Source organism: Typopeltis vanoorti, chromosome 11 (assembly GCF_054136105.1).
Source record: "Typopeltis vanoorti isolate ZY-2024b chromosome 11, IOZ_Tvanoo_1.0, whole genome shotgun sequence".
NCBI lineage: Eukaryota > Metazoa > Arthropoda > Arachnida > Uropygi > Thelyphonidae > Typopeltis > Typopeltis vanoorti.
The window spans coordinates 44645975-44671982 of NC_143559.1; the positions used below are offsets into that span (position 1 = coordinate 44645975).

The 26008-nt window shown below is 34.1% G+C and overlaps 1 protein-coding gene across 5 annotated transcripts in view; it reads left to right on the forward strand.

Annotated features, from left to right (window-relative positions):
- Positions 1-26008, forward strand: part of LOC150101484 (uncharacterized) — a 113087-nt gene that overhangs the window by 49038 nt on the left and 38041 nt on the right. For 3 of the 5 annotated variants that reach the window (XM_090400004.1, XM_090400003.1, XM_090400007.1), the window contains one exon: positions 16731-16895. In XM_090400004.1, the coding sequence (XP_090256130.1) occupies positions 16758-16895 (138 nt within the window). In that variant the 5' untranslated portion in view covers positions 16731-16757. Of the gene's footprint in view, positions 1-10092; positions 10253-16730; positions 16896-26008 lie in introns of those variants that run through there. The other 2 variants (XM_090400006.1, XM_090400005.1) reach the window with 2 other exon arrangements.

Sequence of the window (26008 nt, forward strand, 5' to 3'; positions counted from 1 at the left end):
CAATATTTTAAAACAAAAAAGATGAATTCTCCAACTTCCGGATGAGCCCAGTTTTTTCCAACAACTTTTTTTTTAATATATGCAAACTAGCCAGAGAACACACGACACAGACATAAGTCTCATTAATATTCTAGTTGCCTTTGTGTAATATCTAAACAACAAAGACTTGAATAAGAGGTGAGTTGATTGTGTAATAAGAATCACGCATATGGCAACTAGCTTTCGTCAAAATCTTCGCATTTTCTTTTTTTGTATGTAGAAAGATCGAAATAGTTGCAAATTATCAAGAAATCCAAAAAATGGATAATAATATAGCCAAATGTTAGAAATTTGCATTGTTTAAGTGTCAGCAGTGCTTTCCAATTATTACCAAGACTGTTTATTGGTCACAACTTTTGTCCAACTCTAATTCTACTTTTACTAATTCATCTTTTGGCTTCCTACTTTCTCTCAAATTCTACATTTATATCGGTAATTGTCCTACCATTGTCATGGCTTTTCGGCTGAAGATGAGGGAAAATTATACAGACGTAAAGAATTACTTTCCCATGAAAACAAACCAACAGACCAGAACACACTAAATTAACCTGCATCATACGCCAGCGTAATAATCTTTAGTTGGTTCAGCCTAATTCTGAACAGCCTACCTTTTTTATAAACTTGAGCATTCATATGCTCATTCATCTTTAGTGGAAAGATATTACTTGTGCAATCTGGATAGAAAAGTTTCTCCTGCTATTAATTTTGATATCTGAATCTAGACAAGATTTCTCTTCTTGAACTCTCATTTCCAACTTACTTAGCATAACCATATCACTAATATCGCCTATTCAGCATTTAAGAAATTCTCTTTCCTCACTTCAGAACAACTCTAAACCTATAAGATCATTCGTTTTACCAATGACTTGCGTGTCATGGGTAAAATTTCTCAGATTTTCTCTTGGTTGTCAGAAATGGTATTGGCAATCTCCCCATTTTTTTTTTTTTTTAATCTGTTTTAAGACGGAGTGCTATTTACCACTCCTTTAAGTTAAACTCAGAATTTGATTTTTTTTTCATTTTCGTTCGTTCTCGATGTTTTCCTTTATAATTTTTAATAACCTAGAATTCAACCAAACCCTCTACCTAAAGTCGGTGGAATTGCACGTCCCCACATTATTAATTTTCATAAACAGTAATAACCATCTATAATTAATTTAAGTGTCGAAAGTAAATTTTCGATAGTGTTGTGGAACAATTTTTTTTCTGTTGTGCATATTCCCCGGTATATTTTATCTTTTTCCACTAAGAAACAGTTTTATTTTTTTTGCCCGTCTAGTGTTCAAGGATGCGTTAAAAATAAGCATGTAAGGTCTAGGTCTGGGGAAGACATATAACCACAGCTGTAGGAAACATAGGATTGAAAGAAGGAAACAACTAAAAAAAAAAAAAAAAGTGACCTTGACTGTGGTTTCTTTTAACGATCTTATAGAGACAAACATTCTGACGTTAGCGACCCAAAAGTCACACCTGCCTCTCCTTCCTATTCTTGAACCCCCCCCCTCGTATTGCACGTGATTTCATTCTCCCTCTTGTTATTTAGAGTCCCTTTCGAAAATGCAGTAGTAAAGCCAATTGTGAACACTCCTTCAAGGGTTTAAATATAGACAGAAATTTCACTCATTTCTGGAATGCTTACTTGACATACATTAAAAGGTTCAGTTACATCGTGCGTTAAATACTCATAATAAAAGTTAGCAGTTTCCATATTCGAAGTACTACATTTTTTTCAATGGTATTTTGTGGTTGCAAGTGACATTATTTAAGTTAATATTAGTATAACTTAGTTCTTCTGAAAGGGCAAAATATTAGCACATTGCAAAATTGTCTTAGACATTTTAATGGGGGGGGGGGGAACATTACGCATTTGTTTCTAGAATCAAATTACTACTAGAATTTTTTGTCTTAAATCCATTTGACAATTCACTGACTTCTGTTTGTTGTTTGGTTCCAATATAACAGATCCTTTAGAATGTTTATTACTGTTCATTCTCTTTATTAATGTTTCTATGGTGAATACTATCAAATGCTTTATTAAAAGACCAATAAAAGAAGTCTTTCTACACTTCCAAGTTTCTTTCTAATACCATTCTGATATCAGATATTCTTTCATGTTCCTCTAGTTTTCATAAATCCACTTTGGACGTTATTCATTTCATTTGCTGTTTGATTTTTATTCTTCCCAGTTATAATTAGTCATAACAATTTTATTATGTCCCTCATTAGGCTTATTGGCTAGTAATCTTTACATTAAACTGCTCTTTATCGAGATGTTTATAAAGAAAAATTTAAATAGCGAAGTCGGATAAAAATCATGATGCAGTCAGTCGGTAACAATTTAAATAGGTGAAAATGGAATATATAGTTTGGAATCGAACCCAGGGCTTCGTCTATACTGACTGAGCTACAGAGGCTCTTCCTATCGAATGCAATTCGAAAATAAAATTGGATCGATTGATTTGAATTTATTCTTGTACTGTACTCAGAAACAACTAGAATATTTTTTTCTTTGCGATAGCATATTCTGCTGTGTATCAGATCAGATATTTAAAGATTGTCTATCCTGCTAGTTACTTCACTGAACAAATCAGAATTGATAAAGAGGACGCTAGTGACGTAGCTCGAAATAAGTCATTTTTTTTATTATTATTAAATACAAGCAGATGGAGGAAACTGACATTGGCAGGCGTGTGTGTATCGTTATGAAACACGTCAAACATCACATCAATGAAAGTGAAGGAAATTTCTACACATTTTTTAAATTAATCTAATTGAATTCGTAGGAATAAATCTGAATGCAGTTTTATTAATCCACTTTATGATTTGATATGTTCATTTGTTACATTAACATCCTACAAAGCAGGAACATTATCCGAAGTACATTGATGTTTTCTTTATAATCAGACACAGTATCAATTTCCTTGAGCCTTGACATTTTTAGATTTCATCATTTGGAAGTAGGTTGGTAGTCACATGATTATGCTTGTAGAATATTTAACCAGGAAATATACACGTGCATTCGGCAGACTGTTGGCTTGGGAAAGGTATGGGGAGATGAATTTATTTGATGCTTTAGCTCACCATACACGTGGAAGATAAATTTATTCTCACAGCAGGGAAAAATGTTCCATATCTAAAATGTTAAGTCGAAGAAATGCAAAGAGAAAAAGTAGTTCACATTAATGGTTGCAGATTAGATTACATGAGAAATGGAACATTTAATTATGGGGATTTGTAGACAATTATACAAAAAGTTTTTGTATAATACTTAATTTGTATAGACCAAATACCGTCCTGAAAATGTCCAAACATCTTATCCTTCATAAGGTGCTAACTGTGAATGTTGCGACGTCCTGCTGACTGCAAGGCGGAGGTGTTTTTTTTTATTTATTTATTATAAAGTTATCTTGTCTTTTTTTATAGAATAACTAGCAGCTCGAAAGTCAGAGTTAATGGTCCACAGTTAACGCAGTTCTCTAGAGCTTTTCTGCTATTTATGTTATTACAAACACAAGCTTTACGTTGTGTAAATATCGATTTCGAACTCTTGCATTTCCCGCTAAATCACTCTGGCTGATAGAGATACTCCTTTTCATTACATTTGCTGTTAGTTCTCGGAATTGATCAGGCATAATCCTTTCGTTAAGTTTTTGTCGACTACATCCCCTTTTCCGCTTAAATGTCACAATGCTAAACATTTCCGTCTTAAGCATTTCCTGAAGACGCCGACAATGACAGACAAGTGATATTGAATTTACTCAGATCCCCTCCTCCTCCTCCGATCTAGTGAGTTCATTAGTGTGAAGTGTGTTTTGCAACTGTTCAGCACTAATGTTATCTAAAGCGGCGTATTCCAAACTTTCAGCATCCATTTTAAATTTTAAAATGTTAGTAACATTAGGAACTCTTTCTCTGATGCAAAGCTCAGTTGAAGTTATATTTCAAACATGAATATTTATAAAGATTTCCTACGTCTGTGTGTAATCACAGTAGAAACAAAATATGAAATTTAAAATTTGAATAATAAAAAAAAAAGTAAAATGAGATTTTTAGCGGAAAGTTCAGAATGCTCACTGCTTGAATTGACACTTTCAAATGCAAGCATTTCGAATCGCGTGGTTAGAACTCGATCGTACCGTCAAACACGCGGTACTTCGATACATGCCAAAGAGACTCATTTTGTTTAAAACTTTTAGTCAATGAAATATTAATTGTAGACTAGACCTACACTTAATGCGACAATACGGCGACAAAAATAAAAGTAACATAAACAAAAAAATAATAAAAAGTTCCTTATACCTCTTAACGATGTCTTGCATACTCCTGGGGGTACGCATACCACACTTCCGTTTTTAATTACATTGGCTTCCTTTCTAATTATCAAAGTGGTTGCGTTGGCGTAATCCAGATAATGCTAATTCTTAATTCAAATACAGTACTTATCTTTCCTTCTGTTTTTTTTTTTTGTTTGCATGTCACTATATCTGGATATCCGTGATTAAAGGATTCAGAAAACTGTTGCCAGTAAAACTCAGTTGAGAAGGGATTTAGGGAATTCGTTAATCCCCAATATTTTCTACCTTCGGCACTTTCTCGCCTTTTTAAACGTTTTAAATGCAAATTATTTAAAGCAGTTCCTATTTTAAATTTGTATAAATTCAAACCACCTAACTGCTAATCAAAGTTAATATCAAATTATTACATTCCATTTGCTTATCCAGTCGGTGTTTCTCAATCCACGTATAAGGAAAAGCAAGATTTATATACTCGCCGAAAATCGGTTTTAATTCAGCTAAGAAATCGACCTTACAATATGCATTAGAATATATAATTATACTAATTAGGATTAGGAGCACAAGATGGTGGCATTTGTCTTTGATTCAATTATTTTTTTTCTTAGTTTATCCATGCCTTCTAGGGATCGCACTAATCAGTTTGAAGATAAAGGTAGGCCGGTCACTAAAAGAGTTTATTTATACAGTATATATATAATCTCTGAAGAGGATCAATTTTTTTTCCCCAGCATTAGTTAGCCGAGCGAATAGTGCTTTTCAATTAAGATTAACCTTGACAACTGTTGGCAGATATTGCCAGGTGAAAATCTCGCTTATGTGGAGTCCTTGAAATGGTTTTGAAAAGGGGAAAAAAAAAAAAAAAATCCTCTACGCTGATCTCAGTGTAGAGGATTTGTATTTTTGTTGTACTCTTCCACTGGATGTATTGGCTTATTTTTATTTTTGCAAATTCGATACGTGTTGTCTATGATGGCTGACCACTGCCTCTAACACAATGATCGAAAATGGTCATTTGGATGAGATGGTCATTTGAATAAACGATTCAACGATGACTTCTAAGGCCGGAACAGGCCATGCTAGGCCTAAATCCTTGATACGCAAGATGATGATGACGGATGACAGGAATAATAAAATATTTCAAACAGGAATAGAGACATTGCGATTAGGGAAACAGAAGCGATTTAAGGGAGAAGCTGTAGGTCAGTTGACGATGTTACACTTTGGAAAGACCTGCGAAAGGTCTTTCTAAAGTATAACATCGTCTAAGCGTAAAGTGTCTTTTGTTTGAACTTCACAACTGAGGGTGACTTACTCGTTCGTGGATGAATTTTCCCCTCTAAAACTCAAGCTTTCTTTTGTTTTCATCCAGCGAAACGGACACGCTGACCTCAAGAACACACGAACAGACATAAACATTGACCTCATAGACTTAATGGATTCAGACGTAATCCAAAACACCTCACTCTAACCACTTATGGCCATCGTTAGTGTATAATATTGGTGGTCTACATTTTTTTAAAAAATTCCCATGAGGTTAAGGTCGTACATGTGGTGAAGAAACGCTGTTTTAGATCACCAGAATAAGCCTATTTATATTTCGGAAGACCAACGCAATATTTCAAGGCTTTCAAAACACTGTCAGACTATTAGGTTAGTAATAATTAAAATACATCAAAACTGAAATAAAACTTCTGTCATTTAGCAAATGTAATCAGAAGAAACATAAACACTTGATCTTCTCTAACCGCAGTCACAAGGGAAAGAGAGTATGACCTTGCTTAAAAAAAAAAAAAGCAACAAACCCTCTTTCATGTGATATTCTCTTGAACTGCTTAAGCGTTCCAAGCAACAGTTATTGCTCCCTTAGTAACCTTGACACTGGCTGGGAAACGCAGTAATAACTGTTGAAGAAAGACGGCCACTAGATGTCTCCACTAGTTAAAATATTTACAACTGTCTAGGAGGTTAGTGCTCTCTGTAACCTCTAGGGAATCCGATCTTAGAGAGGCTTCAACCTACGCAGAAGGCACTTGATACTTGACATGACTCTTGTGCCTTCATTCTTCACTGTAAACATTGCCGGTACTATGAAAAGTTCATAAGCTTGATTAAAAGTGATTAGTACTGTTTTTCCCCATTCCCCCCCCCCTCGATCAGCTTCAGTATTACGCACTTTTAACTTCACGGAAGAAAGCCTTATGGCCACGAAACATCTTATTTAGGCCAAAAGATATATTTTGAAATCCCAGCTGATTGTTTAAACTCGCTGCTGATATTGCTCTATACATCACTTAATATGCTCCCTTCCGAGATTATTTGGCATAAAGGCATTGATCGAATCGTAATTTCTGATAATGCACATCTCAAGGTTCCACTACTAAAAACCAACCTATGGTTGCCATGGAAACATTACGTCACATCCGACGTCAACCGATTTTTTTATAACATCAAAATTTTTTTAAGTCCAACTTAATGTTTTTTATTTTCAGTGTTTTTAATTAATACGTTTCAGTGCTTTTATGATAATCCCCTACACATGAGAGATTCAAGGAGGAAGAAAAATTTTTTATTAACGTAAGATTTGAAAAAACCAGTCGTTTCGAAGAACAGTAGAGGATGAGAGCAAAGACGAAAAATGATTATATTTGTGAAGTGTATCCAGTAAAGTTTTGGAAAGTTTTTGTAACTATTTTTCTTAGCTTGGTTATTTATAGTCAAGCTTATGATTGAAAGTGGGAGGGACACGCAATAAACAGTAAGCTTTTTTTTTTTTTTTTTGCTAAGGCATACGCTTGGAGAATTTCGCCCATTTTGTTTGCAATAGTGGCTGCAGCAGATATAAAATTATTCCTTTAAATTTAGTGGAACGCCCGAATTGATTAGTTTTCTTTCATTTAAAATGCGAACAAATTTTCTTTTAATATCTCTGCGTGTAATATTTTATTTATAATCACTGCCACACCACACGAGTAGTTGTGGAACTTACAGAAAATTGCTGACGAAACTTACCTCACAATGACTTTCATGAACCAGATCACAGGGAAAAAGAAAAGTTCTTAGTGTCGACCAAAAGATTTTTTTCTGGTCTGCATTTTGTTCATCTCTGCTCCGAGATGAACAAGAAGCTCTGTTCCGAAGAAACTATGGTTTTTAACTATACGTATAGAATGCACACATTAGTAAGATAAGGAACATGGAACTGCCAGAATATTTTCTTCTAACATGCCAGCAGAAATATAATATCCATTAACACAATGGTATAAAAGTGAAGACGAAAGATAGTTCCATTTCCAAATGTGAGAAGACCGACTTCTTTGGTTTAACACTGATTGCTACAGGAAGCGATGCTTTCCATCGCTTAATTTAATATGTAGATCGGTCAGCTGGTATATCTGCTAGCCATATTTATAATTTTTCATTTGAAAATTTGAACCAGGCGTATGTTGGATTGCGACTAGTTTTTCGGGGGAGGGGAGAAATGAAGTTAGTCGAGAAAGAATTACAATTTACTAATCATTTTATGGTATCAGAAATGAAAGATCTTTTTATCTCCGAAAAGTTACTCAAAGGCTGAACTTAGATTATTAGCTGATTGAGAAGGAATATAGTTTGGTTGCTAAGCAACTTATCCTGGTTCTGAGGCGGTGGGACAATGCTGTGCGTGAGAATTTCCTCCTCTAACATTTAATTTAATCAACTGATTTTAACTAAATTATTGATTTGTTTGATGATTTATGGATAATATATAAGAACTTTCGATTAAAACTTACTCTTTTCTTTGAATTCCTACAAAAGATAGAGAAAATAATTTAGAAAAAACCGTTTTTCTAAATTATTAATGAATTTATTTCCTCCTCCTCATGTTAGTCACAAGGGAGGAGGAAATAAATGGATGGGACTGTTCTTTTCCTCTATACTTGGATATTTCTGTGTTTATCCAGGAGTATTTTTGTGCAATAATAATTTCAATTCGTGTATTTGTTAGTTATTAGACTGAAGAATTTTATTTATCATCTAAAATAGTTCTAATTTCATTTATAGATGTACCTGTTTTGAAATAGTCTAGACAGAAAGAAAGAAAAATCCCAATTCATCGTTGGAGTGATCTCCAACAGCCTGGGTGGCCGAGTGGTTAGCGTATCCGCTCTCCAGCCAAAAGGCTGCGGGTTCGAATCCCGCTGTGGGCATGGATGTTTGTGATTGTCTTTGGAAATACTAGTTGTGGTGGTCGGAGGTAGATGCCGTTGATGTCGTTGCGGTCAGTTGGTGGATTAAGTAGTACAGACAGCTGTAGAGCAGATGCCCTCCCTCGATGAGTCTTTGGACTCCCTGGAGGTGTATAATAATAATAAAATGTATTTCTTAGGAAATGTTTTAAATTACATATCTAACACTTTTCTTTTTATTATGTAATCGTTTTTTATAACTTTTCTTTGTTGAAAACCATACTCACAATTGAAAAAAAAAAAAAACGAACGCAATGATGAGTTACTGAAACTTAAGGGATTTTAATCATTCACATTTTTTTTTCTCCCTGAAACGCTCAGTCAATTTCAGTAAACTGAAATCGTCGATATTTCCTGTTATGTCTACATTTTAACTGAGCTATGTGCGGAGACATGAATGTAGTATGGCGGACGGCGAAGGCGTGGCAACAACCCTCAATGTAGTAAGTCTACTGGTCGTTACTAACTAGCTAGCTGTGCGCTCACACTTACTCGATTACAATATCAGTATCCAACAGTGTTCTCTCGTTTGTCCAACCCTCTAAAATCCCTCCCACAACTCCATGCACTTGTGATTGCCCGAGGAGATTGTTGGTTCACCCCCTAATGGCCACATGAAACCGTAACGGTTGTATCCTCCATCAGAGGGGCGATCACCATCTGTTTTCTCCAGCTGCACCGGACCCCTGTCGGTTTTATACTTCTCACTGCGCTGACAGCATGTAAACCTTTCTGCTAGGGGAGAGAGGAGGATAACATACAAGGGAGAGTCCTACAGTGACAGCGAGACATCTGGTTGAGATAGTGTAGGCTGCAGTCGTGGTCGCGCTTGGAAAACGATCCTAGAAAATTAAACTTCCTTGAAGGCCATGAAAGGAACGCGCGAGCACACACACAATGTTGTTGATGTATTTGTAAATCTCTTCTGCCATCAGTTTGGGACGATTTCTTATGGTGTTAGGGGAAAAGAGCGAGCCGCTGTTCATATCGAGTTTCACTTGAGAACAAAGAATTATTTAAACAGTAGTTTGTTAGATTTATTTGCATTCTTTCTATTAAACTAGTACTGATTCTATCAGTTCCCTTTCCCGTTAACTTCTGTTTCTGTATTCATAACAAATGAAATTTAATTGTCATCGCCTTTTTTTGCATCTTATTTAAAATATTGAAAAACAAGCTTTTTTTATACAATAAAACTATAATTTCGATAAAAACCAACACTTACAACTATTGCTTATTATATTCTAACGTTTATTGACAATAGTGCTGTTCTGACAACGGAAACATCCCGACTATCATGCCACCTAGTAGATGTAATCAGAACTCGCTTGCTATGAAAATAAAAATAAATAAATGCGCAAATCTAAGAGAGCAATTCATGTAACATTTTCATTTAGATTGTTTTGTACTAATGGGGATATGAAACCCTTTTATGGCAGTCGGTTATCTTTGGAACTGGAAGTTACAGCGATCTTCTGCAATTTTATTATTTTTACGATCACAATAAAAACTCTTCGCTATCAGTTTTGATAATAAATTCGCTAGCCAGCTTCATACTTCACAAACATAAGTTTCGAAGACCCCGAGTAACACAAGTGAGTAAAGATAGCAAATATTTTGGAAGATGGGTAGGAACCAGTACAGCAGAAATGTGTTTGAAAGGTAAAGTCGATGAAGAATGAGCTTTCTCAAGTCAGTAATAACTTTTTACTCCTTAGTTTTGTAGTCAAAAGGTTTAGATTTTTGTTCCGTTCGCAATAGTTTGTTTTAAAATGCCCAATTCATGTTTATTTTATCGATTATAATTACAATAAATTTTCAATATAGAATTTCTATGTGATAAGTATTAAAGATTTTCTTGAATCGATTCAGATTAAATTATATGGATTAATATTTCTGTTTTCATACATTTCAAGAATGGCGCCAGTCACTTCTGATTGGAGTATGATCAATACTTTGACAAGAATGCCAAGTAGAACGGAGCCAAACCTAAAACCATTGGCGTAATGAACAATTCAGAAGAGTTTTTTTTTTAATTGTCTGCTCTTGATTTTGGTGCACTTAATTTATAGAAATTTCCAAGAAATCCTTGAATCAGTATTGCATATCGCAATTGTTAATTGTCTTTTCTGGATTTACAAAAGTAACCAAATACGGTTAAAAAAATAATAAAAAAAATTAAAAAAATAATACTCCACCGTCTAAACACAACATACTAATATTATTGGAATCTTATTCTTAACTCTGTTCTAATACTATTATAGTTAAATAATCCGAGATATCTCCTCTAGAGACCAAATATGGTACTTTTTCTTTTTAAGATGGTTCATACCTCCAAGCAAGCAAGGCAGTGGTCTCGCACCAGTCCATAAAATTGTCTACCTAAATTACTTTTCTGTCATGGATGTCCAAAACTATCTGGTCATAAAACCCGGCTTTTCAATCATTGTTGTAATCATCAGAACTTAATCTATCGAAGGGAACTGAGGTTTTTACATAAATACGTAAAACTTGTATCTCGAGTATTATGTGTGTATATTGGCCGTGGTAAAGAAGAGGGATTGCCAACCCACGCCAGTGCTCGCGATGACATGTTTTCTTTGCAAACCAAGAAACGTATTTTACAACTCGGAACTCAAGAATACGTTTAACCACCGTAAAATGGAAATTGGGATTTCTATATACACACATCAGTGGCTTGTACCAGCAGGCACTGCAATGTTAAAAATGACTTGAGATTAAAAGCTTTACTGTTTTTCGTATGAAATCCTAAGACTCATATTTTCGATATATGACGAATACTTTTGTTCGAAGATATTTTCAAATAAAGAAGTTACGCTGAAGGTTTTCATGTCATTGTTCATTTGTAAACAGCACTCCCTTCCGTTGTACAATGTCCTGTACAATGAAAGCAGCCATAATAATGCCATTATAAATAACTATAGATTAAATTCCCGAAAAGTAATTTTTTTTAGTTGTAGCAAATACTAATAAAAATATTACATAACTGTCTACTGACCAATACACAGTACTATCAGTTTTGCATTTATGCGTAGTAATTTTATTAAATAGAATCACAATAAATAATTTGGTTGCTGGTTTCGATTTCGCGCATGCACAACGTGGTAGGGGAAGGATGTCGTATAATTGAGTTTCACGCTCATGCAGCTGTTCTGTAGCTCATCAAAATGAGCTACAGAACAGTTCCACCCCATTCACCGTGACAAGTGCTGAATGGGGAGAGAGAGTCTTTATTTAATTTATGAAACAGTTTTTTACTCGACACGAGATACGAGTGAAACCACAGTCGGTGTAAACTAAACTTTGTCGTAAAATAGACGCCAAGGTCGTTAAAAAGCATTAACGGGACAGTTTGTAGGCTCAAACTGTGAGGCTTATTCTAGTGCCACTTTTTACGACCAATATATATTTTTAAGTGGCCTTTGTCAGAGGAAATTGCTGTAGAGTACATGCTGTAAAGAACAACATAAATCAGTCACATAGTGTGATTCCGATACTAACCACTAACTTACGAATGTTACACGGGCAAATAGACTAATTTTTTGAACTTAGCAGCTGAGAACGGACTTTGGAAATTAATCACAATTTATGCCCCCTCTCACTCCAAATGTATAGAGAAATATTCTTAGAATATTTCCCGTATTTCGACTTCACCTAAAGGTGAATCGGTCTCATTCCGTGGAAGGGTCAGAGTTTTCCCCTTATACAAAAGTCAGATCAGTCGGAGAATACATGACATTGAAGTGGTAGACTTCATGTCAGTCGCTTCGTCTGCAGTTTTAACTAAACAAAATTTCGAAGTTTTTAATAGGTACCCGAGTAGTTAGGCTTAATCCAGGTTCTTACGATGTAAATAATCCTGAGAATTTTCAAAGTCGGAAAAAGCTTGAAATTAATAATTAACATTTTTTTTCTTCACCCTGATGTGCATTTTAAAACAGTTTTTCAGAAATATGTACTGGAAAAAGTGGTTCATAAATTCAAACGTCAAGTGTCAGAACGTTGAACATTTTGTCAGTACTTAAATCCCAGTTATGACTAAAATAGTAGTAATATTTTTCAAAATCGCATGATTTATCTGAAAGTTAATGCTCCCTCCTTATACAGCTTCCAGGAATGATTTTATGCTCCTTCCTGTCTATCCCATTCTGTGTAAAACCTCTTCCACACTAATCTGGTAATAGCCCTCTTACTAACTTGTGTCTAAATCATATCCCCCCCCATCCCCTTCCTTCTATCTGCCAGTCTCTGCAAGTTACATTTCCTTAATTTGTCTTCATACGCAACATTTCAGAAACCACCACCACCACCAGAGATAATGCTACTGTTTTCAACCCATTTGTGGATCTCGGTTCTGACTAACCTCTGTAACAATTTAACCACAACTCCAGATTCACATACTGGCCTAAAATTCGAATTCTTAGTCTTATTACCATCCTTATGAAGCAGAACGATTTTGCCTTCTTTTCACTCCTTTGGAATTTGATCCAATGCAAAACCGTTCATGAATGCATTCTCTTGCGATGACCAGAGATGAGACAGGCTTCCCAAAAAAGTCGAGGGCTAAAACAAACGCAACCTACTCACTTTTGGAGAATGAAAATGCATTTAGAGAATTTATGTAAGGAAAAAAAAATTATAAAATTTCGCACAGGAAATAAATCGCGAGAACAGCTTTTATGTATCACTTTAGTCTTCTAAAGACTTTCATGTTTGGAGGAGATAAAAATGGCATGTTTAGTAAGTCTAGATTGTTCAGCTCATGGAAGTTATTAGTTTAGGTGATCCGCATGAACAATTTGCAAATCTTGCAGAAGCAGAGTAGATCACATGTGCAAGGAATTTGATAATAGGCCAAAGAAGGAAGTCTTTTCTTTGCAGAAAAGAGGCAAGTTTGATGAGGAGAGCCGTCCACTTGGTGGATATCATTGGACTTAAGTAATGTGGACATGCTAAGATGTTATTTACTCAGTTAATTTACTCAGTTATTCATCTTAACTGAGTAATGAGTAATTTACTCATTACTCAGTTAAGATGTTATTTAATCTAAATAGTATTCAATCTGGATCAAAAATATTTGCATATTTAATGTTTTTCATTTCATTTGAAACATTAAAAATTTAATTTCTGATATTTTAAAGAACCCATATTCATAAGTGGAACACAACTTGGGAAACATTTCCGAAATGAATTTCGTTTGATAAGGCAATGCGTATTTGAATAATTTAAAAAACAAACTACTGACCCTGGGAGTACTTTCGATTCATCAATTCATGGATGAACCAAAAGACCTTTTAACTTTAAGAGATAAAAAAGAAAGATAAAACTTTTGAAATTGCTTCTAAAGTAAAATGTTATAGTTAGTTTCGGAAAGCATATGAAAAAGATAAATAGTATATGAAAATTCTAGTAACACGCAAAATAATCCCTCCCACATACAAAAAAGCAAACTTAAACGCTTCAGGATATTAAATTAAGCTTCAATACTAGTGAGTGCTTCAAAAATCGCAACAGTATGCAGATTTTTGAGTTATGACTTAGAAAGAACTTTGATAATTGAAAACTAAGCTTCTTGATAGCTTTCATGATGTTACATCTGCAGAGAAAAAGACCATTATGAGTTTTGTTCCATTCAGAGACGAACTTTTTTTCGACTTTTTTTTTGCAGCCAGTTCCCGAGTGAGTTGATTTTCTAGTGCACACAGATTTTTTTTTTTTTCTTCTCCTTCTATTGGAAAATGATTTTTAATTCTGCAACTCAGCAAAATCGACAGTAGAACAAGCAGGTGCATAAAAAAAAATAAATAAATACGGATTAGGTATATCTCCGTCTATACAGCATGGTATGGGAATGATCTCGGAGGTGGCGAGAAGTAGAAACCTGCTACCTATTGATTGTTTAAAAAAAAAAAAAAAATATTCGCCTCCTGAAAAATTTTTATTATTGAATTAATGACTCGAAATTTATAGGAACTTCCTAGATGTAGTCTATCCACGAATATAATTGCATTAAAAATTATCTAAAATGGTTTCCAAGGAAATATATATACACACATAGCGGCATTGAATGTCTTTTCTGAAAGGAGAATTTATTACAGGAAAGAAAGCATAGCTGGGTTTATTAAAGAATATGAGCCGTTTGTTATTTAACAGAAATACGTGTTTACCATACAGATTTTTTTTTTTTTAATGACTGTTATTAATGGAGAGCACCGAAGAATACTTAATGTGAGGACGTCTGATCTAGCCAGCTCATATTCAGTTATTGAAGTCACTTTATTTTTAGTCGACTTCAGCGTTATCAGACTACAGTCATTGTCGTAAGCACATTTTTAAATTTTAATGAGAAAGAAAACTACTTCATATCAAGAGTCAGGGCGATGATACTTAAGCCAAGCAGTGTAGCGAGTCATCACTGACTACTTCTATGACAAGAATCATTAGAGTATTTGACCTGCTGTAACTCCTGGTTTTAAGTTGCGAATATTGATCCGCTATTATGTGATGGAGGTAGGCAGTAGAAACACAGCCTGCAAAATTTGAAATGTTAAATCCAATTAGTGAAAGAACTACATCGCTGTGAAAATAGCGACAAATGTCCCAAAAACCTTTTTATTCTCGCAGACCAGATTTGGTTGGAATTGTTCAACAGATTTCGACTAAATGTAGTCTTTTATTCAAAGACTTAACCTTTCGACGCGGCTATTATTCATACATTAAGGTTTATTTACATATAAAATATACTTTAATATATAAGACGTAGCTTCGAGAAAGTTTTTTTTTTAAATTTATTTTTTATCAAATTTCTAAGAGGCTGACAAAGTTTTTTCGAAAATTCACCACCTCCACATAATGGACAGACGTGTATAATAATATATCCTTAATATTAGCGTGATCTGCTTTAAATAAAGCAGATCACGCTAATACGCATTAGCACGTAATGGGTAATATTATTAGAAATACTTTTATTTTTCGCTCTGTCCGTTCCCTCAATTTCTTACCACTCCTACTTCGAATTAGATGTTATAACATTCTCAGTTCCGATGTTGTATCTGCTATCACAAATAGTATTGAGGATAAGAATTACTTGACAACTATTCAGCTTTTTCATCAAACGTCAAAAGTAGAATCGATAAGAGAATGGTCGTTACTTTAGGTTAATAGTTCAGTCACTCGAAGTCACATTCTAGAACAGCAACTTGAACTTTGTGCGCATTATGGACAGACGTGCTGTGGAAGAGACCCAACCCTCCTCGCCACTGTTTTTGATGACTTCATTTAAAAATCTTATCGTGATACCCATCAGTCCATGATAGTTTTGTGAGTCATGTACTTGACTCTCCCAGAAATAGTGACTTGATTTTTCCAGATGATTTATGGAACTTTTTTTTTTGTTGGATTAAACTCTACGATTCTTGAAACTCAGGACCGCACTTCAAATATTTCAGAGTTACTATGTGTGTGATGTAATTTTTGTTACGTGACATTTTTATATTAGCCTATGCAAATTAATATACTGATGCCATTGATAAAAAAAAAATACTCATTACACATATGGAGGTTCATTCCGGAAACTGACAAACCAGTTAAAAGTTGTTCGGGCGCAATTAAAACCAAGCCATGCTATTTCCTAGTAAATTCTTTCAGATTTAAACTCACACCAACTTTTCTTTAAACAAAAAACGGATTTATATTTTGTATCCTCTCATGGCCGTGTCTTTTCAATTGTCTTTTGACAATTTGTCTATTAATCGAAGTGTGATGGATGTACCAGACATTCGCTTCAAGCTATAATTAACAATTGACAGGTCTAGGATTTATTGATAACCTTAAAATTGCTAACTTCACTCTATAGTCACGTAGAAGAAATCCTTGAAAGCTTTTCACGGATATTCATTGAATTTACTGAACACATCTGAAATTTCACATCGATGTGAAATTTCAGATAGGAACTTTATTTTTCTAAGGGATTTATATAGTTACTTGAGTTTAACTTTACAATTCATAGAGACTTAGGCGTGGATTTTCATGCTGATAAAACCAATCAATTATATTTTTAATGTGTTATTTATTGAATTAACTGTGTTAGCAATTTCTATAAAATCTTTCGCAAGTTGTATTTTTGAGTAGGATAAATATCTTTTTGCAGAAAAGTAAATAAGACTTGAATCGTAGAATGGGGATCCACTCAAGTAAACAGAAGTCAGCAGACATCACAACTCCTCCAAAGGATAAAAAAGTGAAAAGACGCAAGAGTAAGAAGGAGAATGCTACTGCAAATGGTGAAACAGGTATAGAAGAGGTTGGTATCCAGGTAAGTTAGAATGAGAAATTGTAATAATTTGAAAAATCCAAAAAAAAAAAAAATCTTAAAATTTTAAATCTGAATAAGTGTCCCGAGTTAAGCCAGAATGTTAATTTGGTCCGATGATACCTCTTTCCAGAGGTTGGAATTAGTACTTGTATACCTAGGACACAAGCTTAATTTTATAAAATGGAAGAAACCATTTAGTGGAACCAAATCGAAATAATGTAATTTTGAATCATCCGTGAACATTTGTTAGGATGTTTTCTAAATTTCATGTTCTAACATTTCAGCCAATAACCAAATTAAAACAATAAAAAAAAAAAAAAAAAAAATATATATATATATATATATATATATATATATATATAAACCTTTCGAAAAGTTGCAGAAATCCATTTTTCTGGTCTTAACCGATGCAAATTTTCATTTATATATCATAATGAACAGAACTTGCACTTCAATATCCTATGGATAAAATATCCAAAATAAAATCAGGTTGACTTTCGAATGACATTTAAAGATGTATATTCAGTTGACTCCCGAAAAGCTAAGTCAATATGGGATAACATGAGCTTTCCCTATTTAATTTCTACGGTAACTATAAATGCCCCTTTCTTTACCTCTCACCCTTTAGCTTTGAGGACTTTCTCTCTCTCTCTCTCTATATATATATATCTATATATCTATATATATATATATATATATAGATATATATAGAGAGAGGAAAAAAAAAGATCGAGGCGTAAACGTAATGTAATTTAAAGGTGACTGAACACAGATTAGATACTCTTAATCATGAACCAAAATGCCATATGTTTCAGTACTGGAAACAGCTAAAAAAGTGAGACAAAAAAAAAAAAACCTTCAGAGGACTAAGGATTTGGGAGAAATGCCATTGGGATATGCAAGGGTTTCATTACATCTTACAGGAAGTGCAAAAGTATGATCTTGTTAGACGGATGTTTGAACTATATATTTGTTATGGGAGATTCGAATAATTCTGCTGCGTTCCTTACATTTAAATGTGAATTCATCCTTTTTTTAAAGGTGCGAATTTATATTGGATTCTCATTTTATCACTGTACTCCTTAACGAAAGTGATTTGTAATTAAATGTCATATCACTTTCATTCGTTTGTGGAATAAATTGAATATGTATTATATCAATCCAAAGTCACAATTTTAAAACTGAGTCAAATGTGCACAAATTTAAATAAAACTTACATCTATTTCTAATGTTTTTAAGAAAGTGTTGAATTCATTCTTATTTATACAAATCATTTTTCGAAATTTGCCACACAATTATTTGAATGTATTAATTTCCTAATGCTGTTATATATAATGGAAGCACCAGACATCTGGAAAATTAAAAAGGAATTTTCGACATTTTTGATAATTTAAAAAAAAGTGACAAAATTAATTGTAATGATAAATCTTTGAATTCTTTGAGAGTAGAATGGATTTCAGTTCAGTTCAAATTGTGCACATAACGAATAAAATTGATATAAATAAGAAAACCCCAATGAATTAAATTTTAACTTTTTTTTTTACGCCTTAAAATTTCAATTCCCGTTTGATTAAGAACATCTTTGTCGTCAGTTTCTTCACAAAACTGACGTCAAAGATGTAAACTTCAGGAAAGTTTACATGTCAGCAGTGCTTAGTACTATGTACCAGTCAGACTGGATAAGCCAGGAACTCGGTCCTTCAATGTTTTTTTGTCACTCAGGTGTCATCCAGGTCTATGAAAATAGTTTATTACCTGAACTGTAGACGGATATTAGATGAATCGGATGAGTGTTTACTGGCTAGTTTGTTCTGTTACTCGACTCGATTTCAGTTGGAAAAGCTTAGAAAAAATCACTTGAGCTTTAATGGAATTCCAGATCCTTCCATCAACCATGCACAATTTTCTCGATTTCGTGGTAGAATCAATATCACACTTTCGGCGAATGAAAATTCTAAAATTATTTATGTTAAATTGTTTTCTCGAAACTATGTTGAAAACTTGTTTCCTGCACTTCTTTCACCACTGACAAGTAGTCTGAATGCGCAATGTCGTATTGCAACTCAAATACTCAAAATGTGTGATGCGAAATGATAGATATTGACTTAAAATTGATAAGAAATAGGTAAGAACATAAATCGCAAGATTCATTTTGGCTACACATTTGATTACAAAAAATAAATAAATATAAATAATCGAAAAGCAAATATTGGAGAATGCGATTCTGGAACACGTGTGCAACATATGTCATGTAAAAATGAACGTTTATAAACTGGACTTTGTTTTATTTATATATGTAATATTGAATTTTCAACAGTTTTGGTTTAAAAAAAAATTAAATTTATGGACAACAACTGAGCCACAGGCTGGTCATTGGTGAAACTGATCGTCTCATTTTACAACAGTTGATTTTTTCGTCGGTCAGGAGGTTCTTAGTCACCGTAATTTTTTTATACGATGCTTAGCGTTTAATGATACGCTGATACCTAATATCCTATTCTTTGGTCGGATTGTTGAGGTTAGATAATATTCCTCCTCCTCCTTCCTTTCAATTAACTCATTTCACCAGCAGTGATGTGCATATCCTGTAACTTCAGTATCTCCATTCATACGTATATAACCAGTGAGCGACTTGAGTTCGCGACACGATTGAAATTTGGTAAGCGAGCAGCGAATAAAATTTTAAAGCATTGTGAAAATGAGTCATCAGTTCGACATAGTTTATATTACAGTGTCCATATTGTTTTATATAAAACAGGATTGGGTGAAAACAGATCGATAAAATAAATCTAAATGGCATGTAATATTAATTGCTGACGTAAAATACTTCAAGAATGCAATACGGGAAAACTTGTACAGTGAAGTACTGTAAAATAAGCCACCTCTTACAATTGCTGTATAATATACAACAGTACACTGAAATCAAAATATCAAATATAACACGACTTGCATATTCTTATTCTCTATTATTTACTTGTTTGTAGCTATTACTCATGTATGTCTTAATTATTAAAATCATCTTTTGATACACAATGAAAATTATTAGTTTAAGGGAAAGTGTTTTCTTTCTTGGCATCAGGATTCTTCTGTTTGTCAATATTTAGCCTTAAAGGAAGAACTGTGTTAACACAACTCATGTGAGAAATTTACTTAAGGACCTTAATTATTTGGTCAAGGCTTTGGCCTACTTTCCATTGTCATTTGAATAACTACTTTGCTTATAAAATAGAAATTAGCAGAGGACCTAATTAAGTAGCAATTAGTGAAATATGGCTCGGATCTCACAATTACTATATTGAGATTTTCATTTAGAGTATACTGTTAAAACGATCTTATTAATCTTTAATTTCGATATTTATTATTAGTTCACATTCAAGTACAATATCTTAATTAGGCCAGGAGATCAAATTTAATGAATACTTCCTTCTAATCTTTATTTTGTGAGTTGTCTGCATTCCTCGGCTGGCATTTCCTGTGTTTGTCAGACGAGGAGGAGAGGGGAGAAATTGGAAACCAGTGGTGATTCACCCTTGAGGGGCTGTTTCCTAGTTTCTAGTTGGTTGATATCCTGCCTAGTGATTGGGTGGGGAGTTTAGTCACATGGATGTAAAGATACTTATCATTTCTGGGGGCCCCTCTTCCACATACTTAAGAATAAGTTGTCTGTGCAGGGCAGCATCATTTGATTTTAGAACTTCTAGTTTAGGCACTTACAGTAAATTCTTGCAGAGAATATTTTTTTCCAAGTCATGGTGGGTATATTTTTATTGTGCAATTTCTATTCTTTGGAAGTTATTAACATGAGCAGATTTTTCCCCCATAAAATATTTTTCCAGAAGAATATATAGCCTGCTTTTGCATTATTTTGGATGTAATGCATTAAACATCTTTATTAAGAAAACACGCCAACATCTAACCTGGCACTACTTGAGCCATTAAGTGGTACTAGTTCAAATCAACTATTATCCCGACCCTCATTATTTAGATATTCTGCTATTCCTCCAATATTTGTAATCTAGCGTGGCAATTATAAAATGTGATTAGCTGAAAGAAATGTTTAATTTTTTTTGATTGATTTATTTTAATAGTATCCTCTTATAAGGAACCTGATGCAATTGGTAGCAGAAAAACAAAACTGAAGTTAAACTTGGGTATTCTGAATTTATTATTTGATGGTCTTCCTTGAATTTTTTTCTTTAAATTTGAATTTGTTTTTTCTATATTATATATATATATATATATATATATATATATATATATAACAAAAGAAATTAATTTTCACTCAGATATAGTTTTTATATCATTAATCAGTTTACCTTACTAAGGTAAGAAATTTTGTCATCATACTTGAGGCACTTCCAAAAGTTAACTTTGTGACCTATTGCTTCCCGTGTTGGACACGTGATTTAGTTCAACATTCTCCTTTTTGTGTGGAATTCTATTACGATCCAGCAGATGTAAAGCAGATCATATGAGTAAATCAGAAGCTGAAGAGGATAAACGCCTTATTGCAATTTTTTTATTTCATTTTTCCCTTAGAAATCAGTAACTGATTTGGGACGCATAGTTTTTTTTTTTACTGTGTACAGCTTCTCCGTTAATAGCTATTGTGATTAATCGAAGAAAATTTGAGATAGCGTATTTATGTCTGTGTTCTTTGGAATGGAATGAAAATTACTGGAAAGGAAATACCTTTTCACCATCCCATTGAAAGTGTTTCCAGTCCTGATGGTTTGCGCACTCAAATCTTTTCAACCAAAGAGCATCGCATAAATTAACACACACGCAGCCTCATGATTATTGAAGGCTTTTTTAAATATCACATTAAGTGCTTGTATACTCTAAAAGTCTAAAAAACGATTTTTTGTTCCATAATGCTGAGCTGCGAGATTAACAACATAAGTTTGATTCTAGTCTAGTTGTCTACTTAGAGGAAATGTTTTTGTATACTTTTTTGAGATCTGTCTATTTTAGGAATAAAGTCGAACTTTGGTTATTGCAGACAAGATTATTGCAACCAACAAATCTACTCCAGAATTCGCTGCGAGATGGCGATATTTATCAGCCATACTCTCGCCCTGATGTTTTACATAATCGGTAGTCATTGGCGAAGGCTGAGGTTTCTCATACCGTCTGCCCACACCGATTTCCAAAAGTTAAGGCTAAGAGAGATTTGCCTACTGTATTTTGTGAATAAAAAGCATTATAGAATTTCATTTATTTCTGTATTACATGTTGAATTGTAATGGTCCCAATAACTGAGTTCTGTGGAACACTTGTAATATTCATCATTGATATCACCATCCGCCATGTGCAACAGTTTTCATGTATAAGCTTTTTTGCTTTGCAAAATTCAGAAAGATCACAGTATATGCATTTCCTTTATCGGATTGAAAAGGATGTTACTGAAGTTGCACTTCTTTGTCTCTTATCAAACAAATATTTGGAACTTCGTTAAATTTGCTGTTCGCCATTCGGAATCAGAGCAGGAAAAGTTTTTACCATCTTTATTTCTTAGGTGTTTGAGGAACAACGTCATGGTTGGTCGAGTGGTGAGCGTAGCCTCTCCACCCAACAGACTGCGGGTTCGAATCCCGTCACGAGCATCGAGTTTTGTAGATTGTCTTTAGGTGAATTTCATCAGCCGGTGTGAGATCACCACTCCGCTTATTGGAGGCTGAAGTAGCCTGGAAAAAAGTTACATTTTGGTCTCTAGAGTAGGGTTTTCGGATTATGTCAAAAATAAAAGTATTAATTATATATATTTGTAAACAGCAACAAAATTCTTAGCGAACACACGGACGGCGCTAATATAGTATAGGTATACGCATCCTTTCGTGGGTAGCAGTTTTTATTTTAGATTTCCGGCCGAAGCAGCTAAGGCGAGTATATTATTATTAAAACCGTGTTTCCATGGAATCAAAAGACTCATCACGGTCCTACATTGACACACTAGCCATTACTCACACAATACCTATCATACTTCTCTTTAAATTCTTTCACAATCACCTCTGGCAACGCATTCCATTCATTCACAACCCTCGAAGCAAAAAATCTAGCTGTAACACTCTTGTTAACCACACTCTTACCCAATCCCCAGGGATGGTCCCTCGTTCTCTCCCTTCCTTCACTGGTCTTAAAGTCATCAGTATCAATCATATAAACCCCCTATAATAATTTGTGCCTCTGTCATATCTCCTCTCCTACGTCTATCAGCTATTATATATGTAAATTGCGTGTGTTCGGTTTACCTATTTTGGGGGATGAAAAATCTCGGGATGAGAGCAAAGAAAAAAAATTACATTATTTGAATTAACCTTGATCATGATCGAATTATGTTTTGAGTTTGCATATTCCATATATTTGACTGTGGTATTTTGTTTAATTACTGAAAGTAAATCATGTAATCAACATCTATTACAATATAAATAATTGATTCATAGACGGCTGCTGCCATGCGATTATATTCCGTGACACCTGCAAGGAGTCGAGACTAATCGTGGGAGAGTACGCAATCTATCGTCAACACTGCTTTATCATCCATCTGCACACTACGCCATTTGCCGCAACTTATATTTTTTGTCTATAAATTATGTGCTCGTACTAAAACTGATTTGCCTGTATGTGGGATGAAAAACCAGAGTTTTCAGAGGAACAAACAGCTACTACAGTATGAAATCAACTGACTTGCCTTCAGTTGAATAGAAACCCATATAAAGATTACTCTTTTCCGACGAGGATCGAACTCGGAAATCGTTTTTAAGGACATTGAACCTTTCCACTGGAAAGGCTCAACGTCCTTACGTTTTTCCAGTTGCACTACAGAGGTTCTTACTAATTAACCTTATCTCGTATTATCTGAAACAGTAAGTTCTATTTTTGTTGAGTTGCATGATTTAAAATCTGAGTGGGGTTTGCTTCCAGGAGAAGAGAATGAAACCTATAATGGTGTGTCTTCTGGCAGTCTCATTATGGAACTAAATGTTGCCACAAGGTTACACAGGTACGTTAATATCGTCACATCAAAAGTTAAACCATTTCATATATCGTAATGTCTCAAAATATTAATGTTTATAAATAATTTAATTGAAAGTGAGTTGGCCGATCTCATACAGAGGTAGCAGGTTTTTTTTTTTTCTCGCATACAGGCAAATCGGCCGTGAGAACACGCAATTTTTGGACGAAACATACTGTTGTTAGGCGGTAGATGGGTGTTGATGGTAGTAGTGTCCTATATGACGAATTTGTAGCTACGCGCCTTTTTTAGTGTGACAGTTTCGATCCTTGATAAAGTGTTCTGTCAGTGGCGCTTTTCTTAAATCGCCACCTTTGCATCTGTATGAATGTCATAGCGTTCCTACGCCAGGATATAACGACCGTGACATCCAAATAGACAAATACTGCAGCATCTTTTGAAAGATACTGCAGCATTTGTCCGTTATAAGAAACCATTTTAACCATGGTATGCAATTGGAATGCAGTCGAAAAGTTCTTATAACGGTTTGTGTCACTGGCGGAATTTGAACCCATGTCTCTTCATTCAAAGGCTTTTTTTTTTTTTTTGCTTGTAATAAATAATAATAATAAAAACCTTACCATTTCCTTTGGTTCACCGCTTTTCTAACTAACCTGTTTAAATAATTCTTCTATGTACGCCTGGAAAGCGCAGCTTTATCGATTGTACATTCTGTCTCAAAATTTTATTCTCATTTATACCTTTATCAAATTCTAATTTTACTTCCTCCAAAGAAGTGATAGCTCATTGCTATAATTTTGGCGCATTACGTCAAACTGTGTGTCTAATCTTAGTTGTTTGTCGCTTGTACATCCATATTATTGAAATAGTGCAAATATATAAAAATGAGACTTTTTGTGGTTATGAGACCATCGGTACTTTATTAATATAATCCTGCCTACTAATAAATAAGGTAATAAATATATTAATAAAGTACCGATGGTCTCATAACCACAAAAAGTCTAATTTTTAACTATTTTATGATATAATTTAAATATTGCAAATATTTTATTATTCCGGTAGGTGGTGTCTTATAGCAGCATTTTCCAAAACGAGCAAAATGGCCAGAGATTGCGCGCATTTTAATAAACAAATACGTATGTAGGGAGGTTTGTATAGTTTAGCGAGGCTTTCCACAGTTCCTGTGATTCCATGAAAATCTTATGTAACGCGTGCAATAAGAATAATATACCGTGGATGCTAAAAATGCTAAAATCCAGTTAATTTTCCATTGTCATGAAAAACATTTTTACTGCCATTAGAATGAACATGCGGTGTAATATGAAGAATGTAAACACTGATATCTATCTTCCTTTAGAGGATAAGAAAACTTTTTTTTTTTTTTTTTTAAATTAGCGTTCCAACGAAAACTATTCCTGTGTGACAACACGAAATTTTTTTGCGATGGGAGGTATATCTTTTAATTTCAGCGCATTTTGTCGTGACGAGGGGAATCCTTATGAGCTTTTTCAATTGAAGGTGAGTTAGCCGATCTCATACAGAGCTAGCAGGGTTTTTCCCACCTGGAAACTCGGTTTTTCATCCTGCGTATAGACGAATTGGCCTTTAGAACACACGCAATTTACAGACAAAACATACTGTTGTTGGCGATGATGGGCAGTAGATGGTGTTGATAGTAGTGTTGTAGGAGGAGAATTAAGTAGTAGTAGAGAGGGTGAGATGTATTTAGCAAAGTAGAGTTGAGTGCCCTCTCACTGTGAGTTCTTGGACACCCTGGAGGTCTCACATAATAATAATAGTAATAATAATAATTATAGGCAAATCGTCTGCGAGAACACATGCAATTTACATACAAAAAATACTGTTAGTGGTGTCTTGTGTGCTGATGGTAGCAGAAGAGGAGAGAGAGTGAATTGTGGAGTGGTGTGTGAATCCTTTGGCTCTTCGGAGGATTCAAGTAATAATAATCTTGCACATATACCAGATATTTTTTATGGGTGTCTTTTGGTGATCTAAGTGGTGAGAGTATTGTCTATTTAAGAATTATACAAATTGTATGTAAAGTATCTTGACTCTGACAGAGGAACTTTGGGTAATACGAATACAATTAAATTTTTTCAATGTAAAAATGAAAACT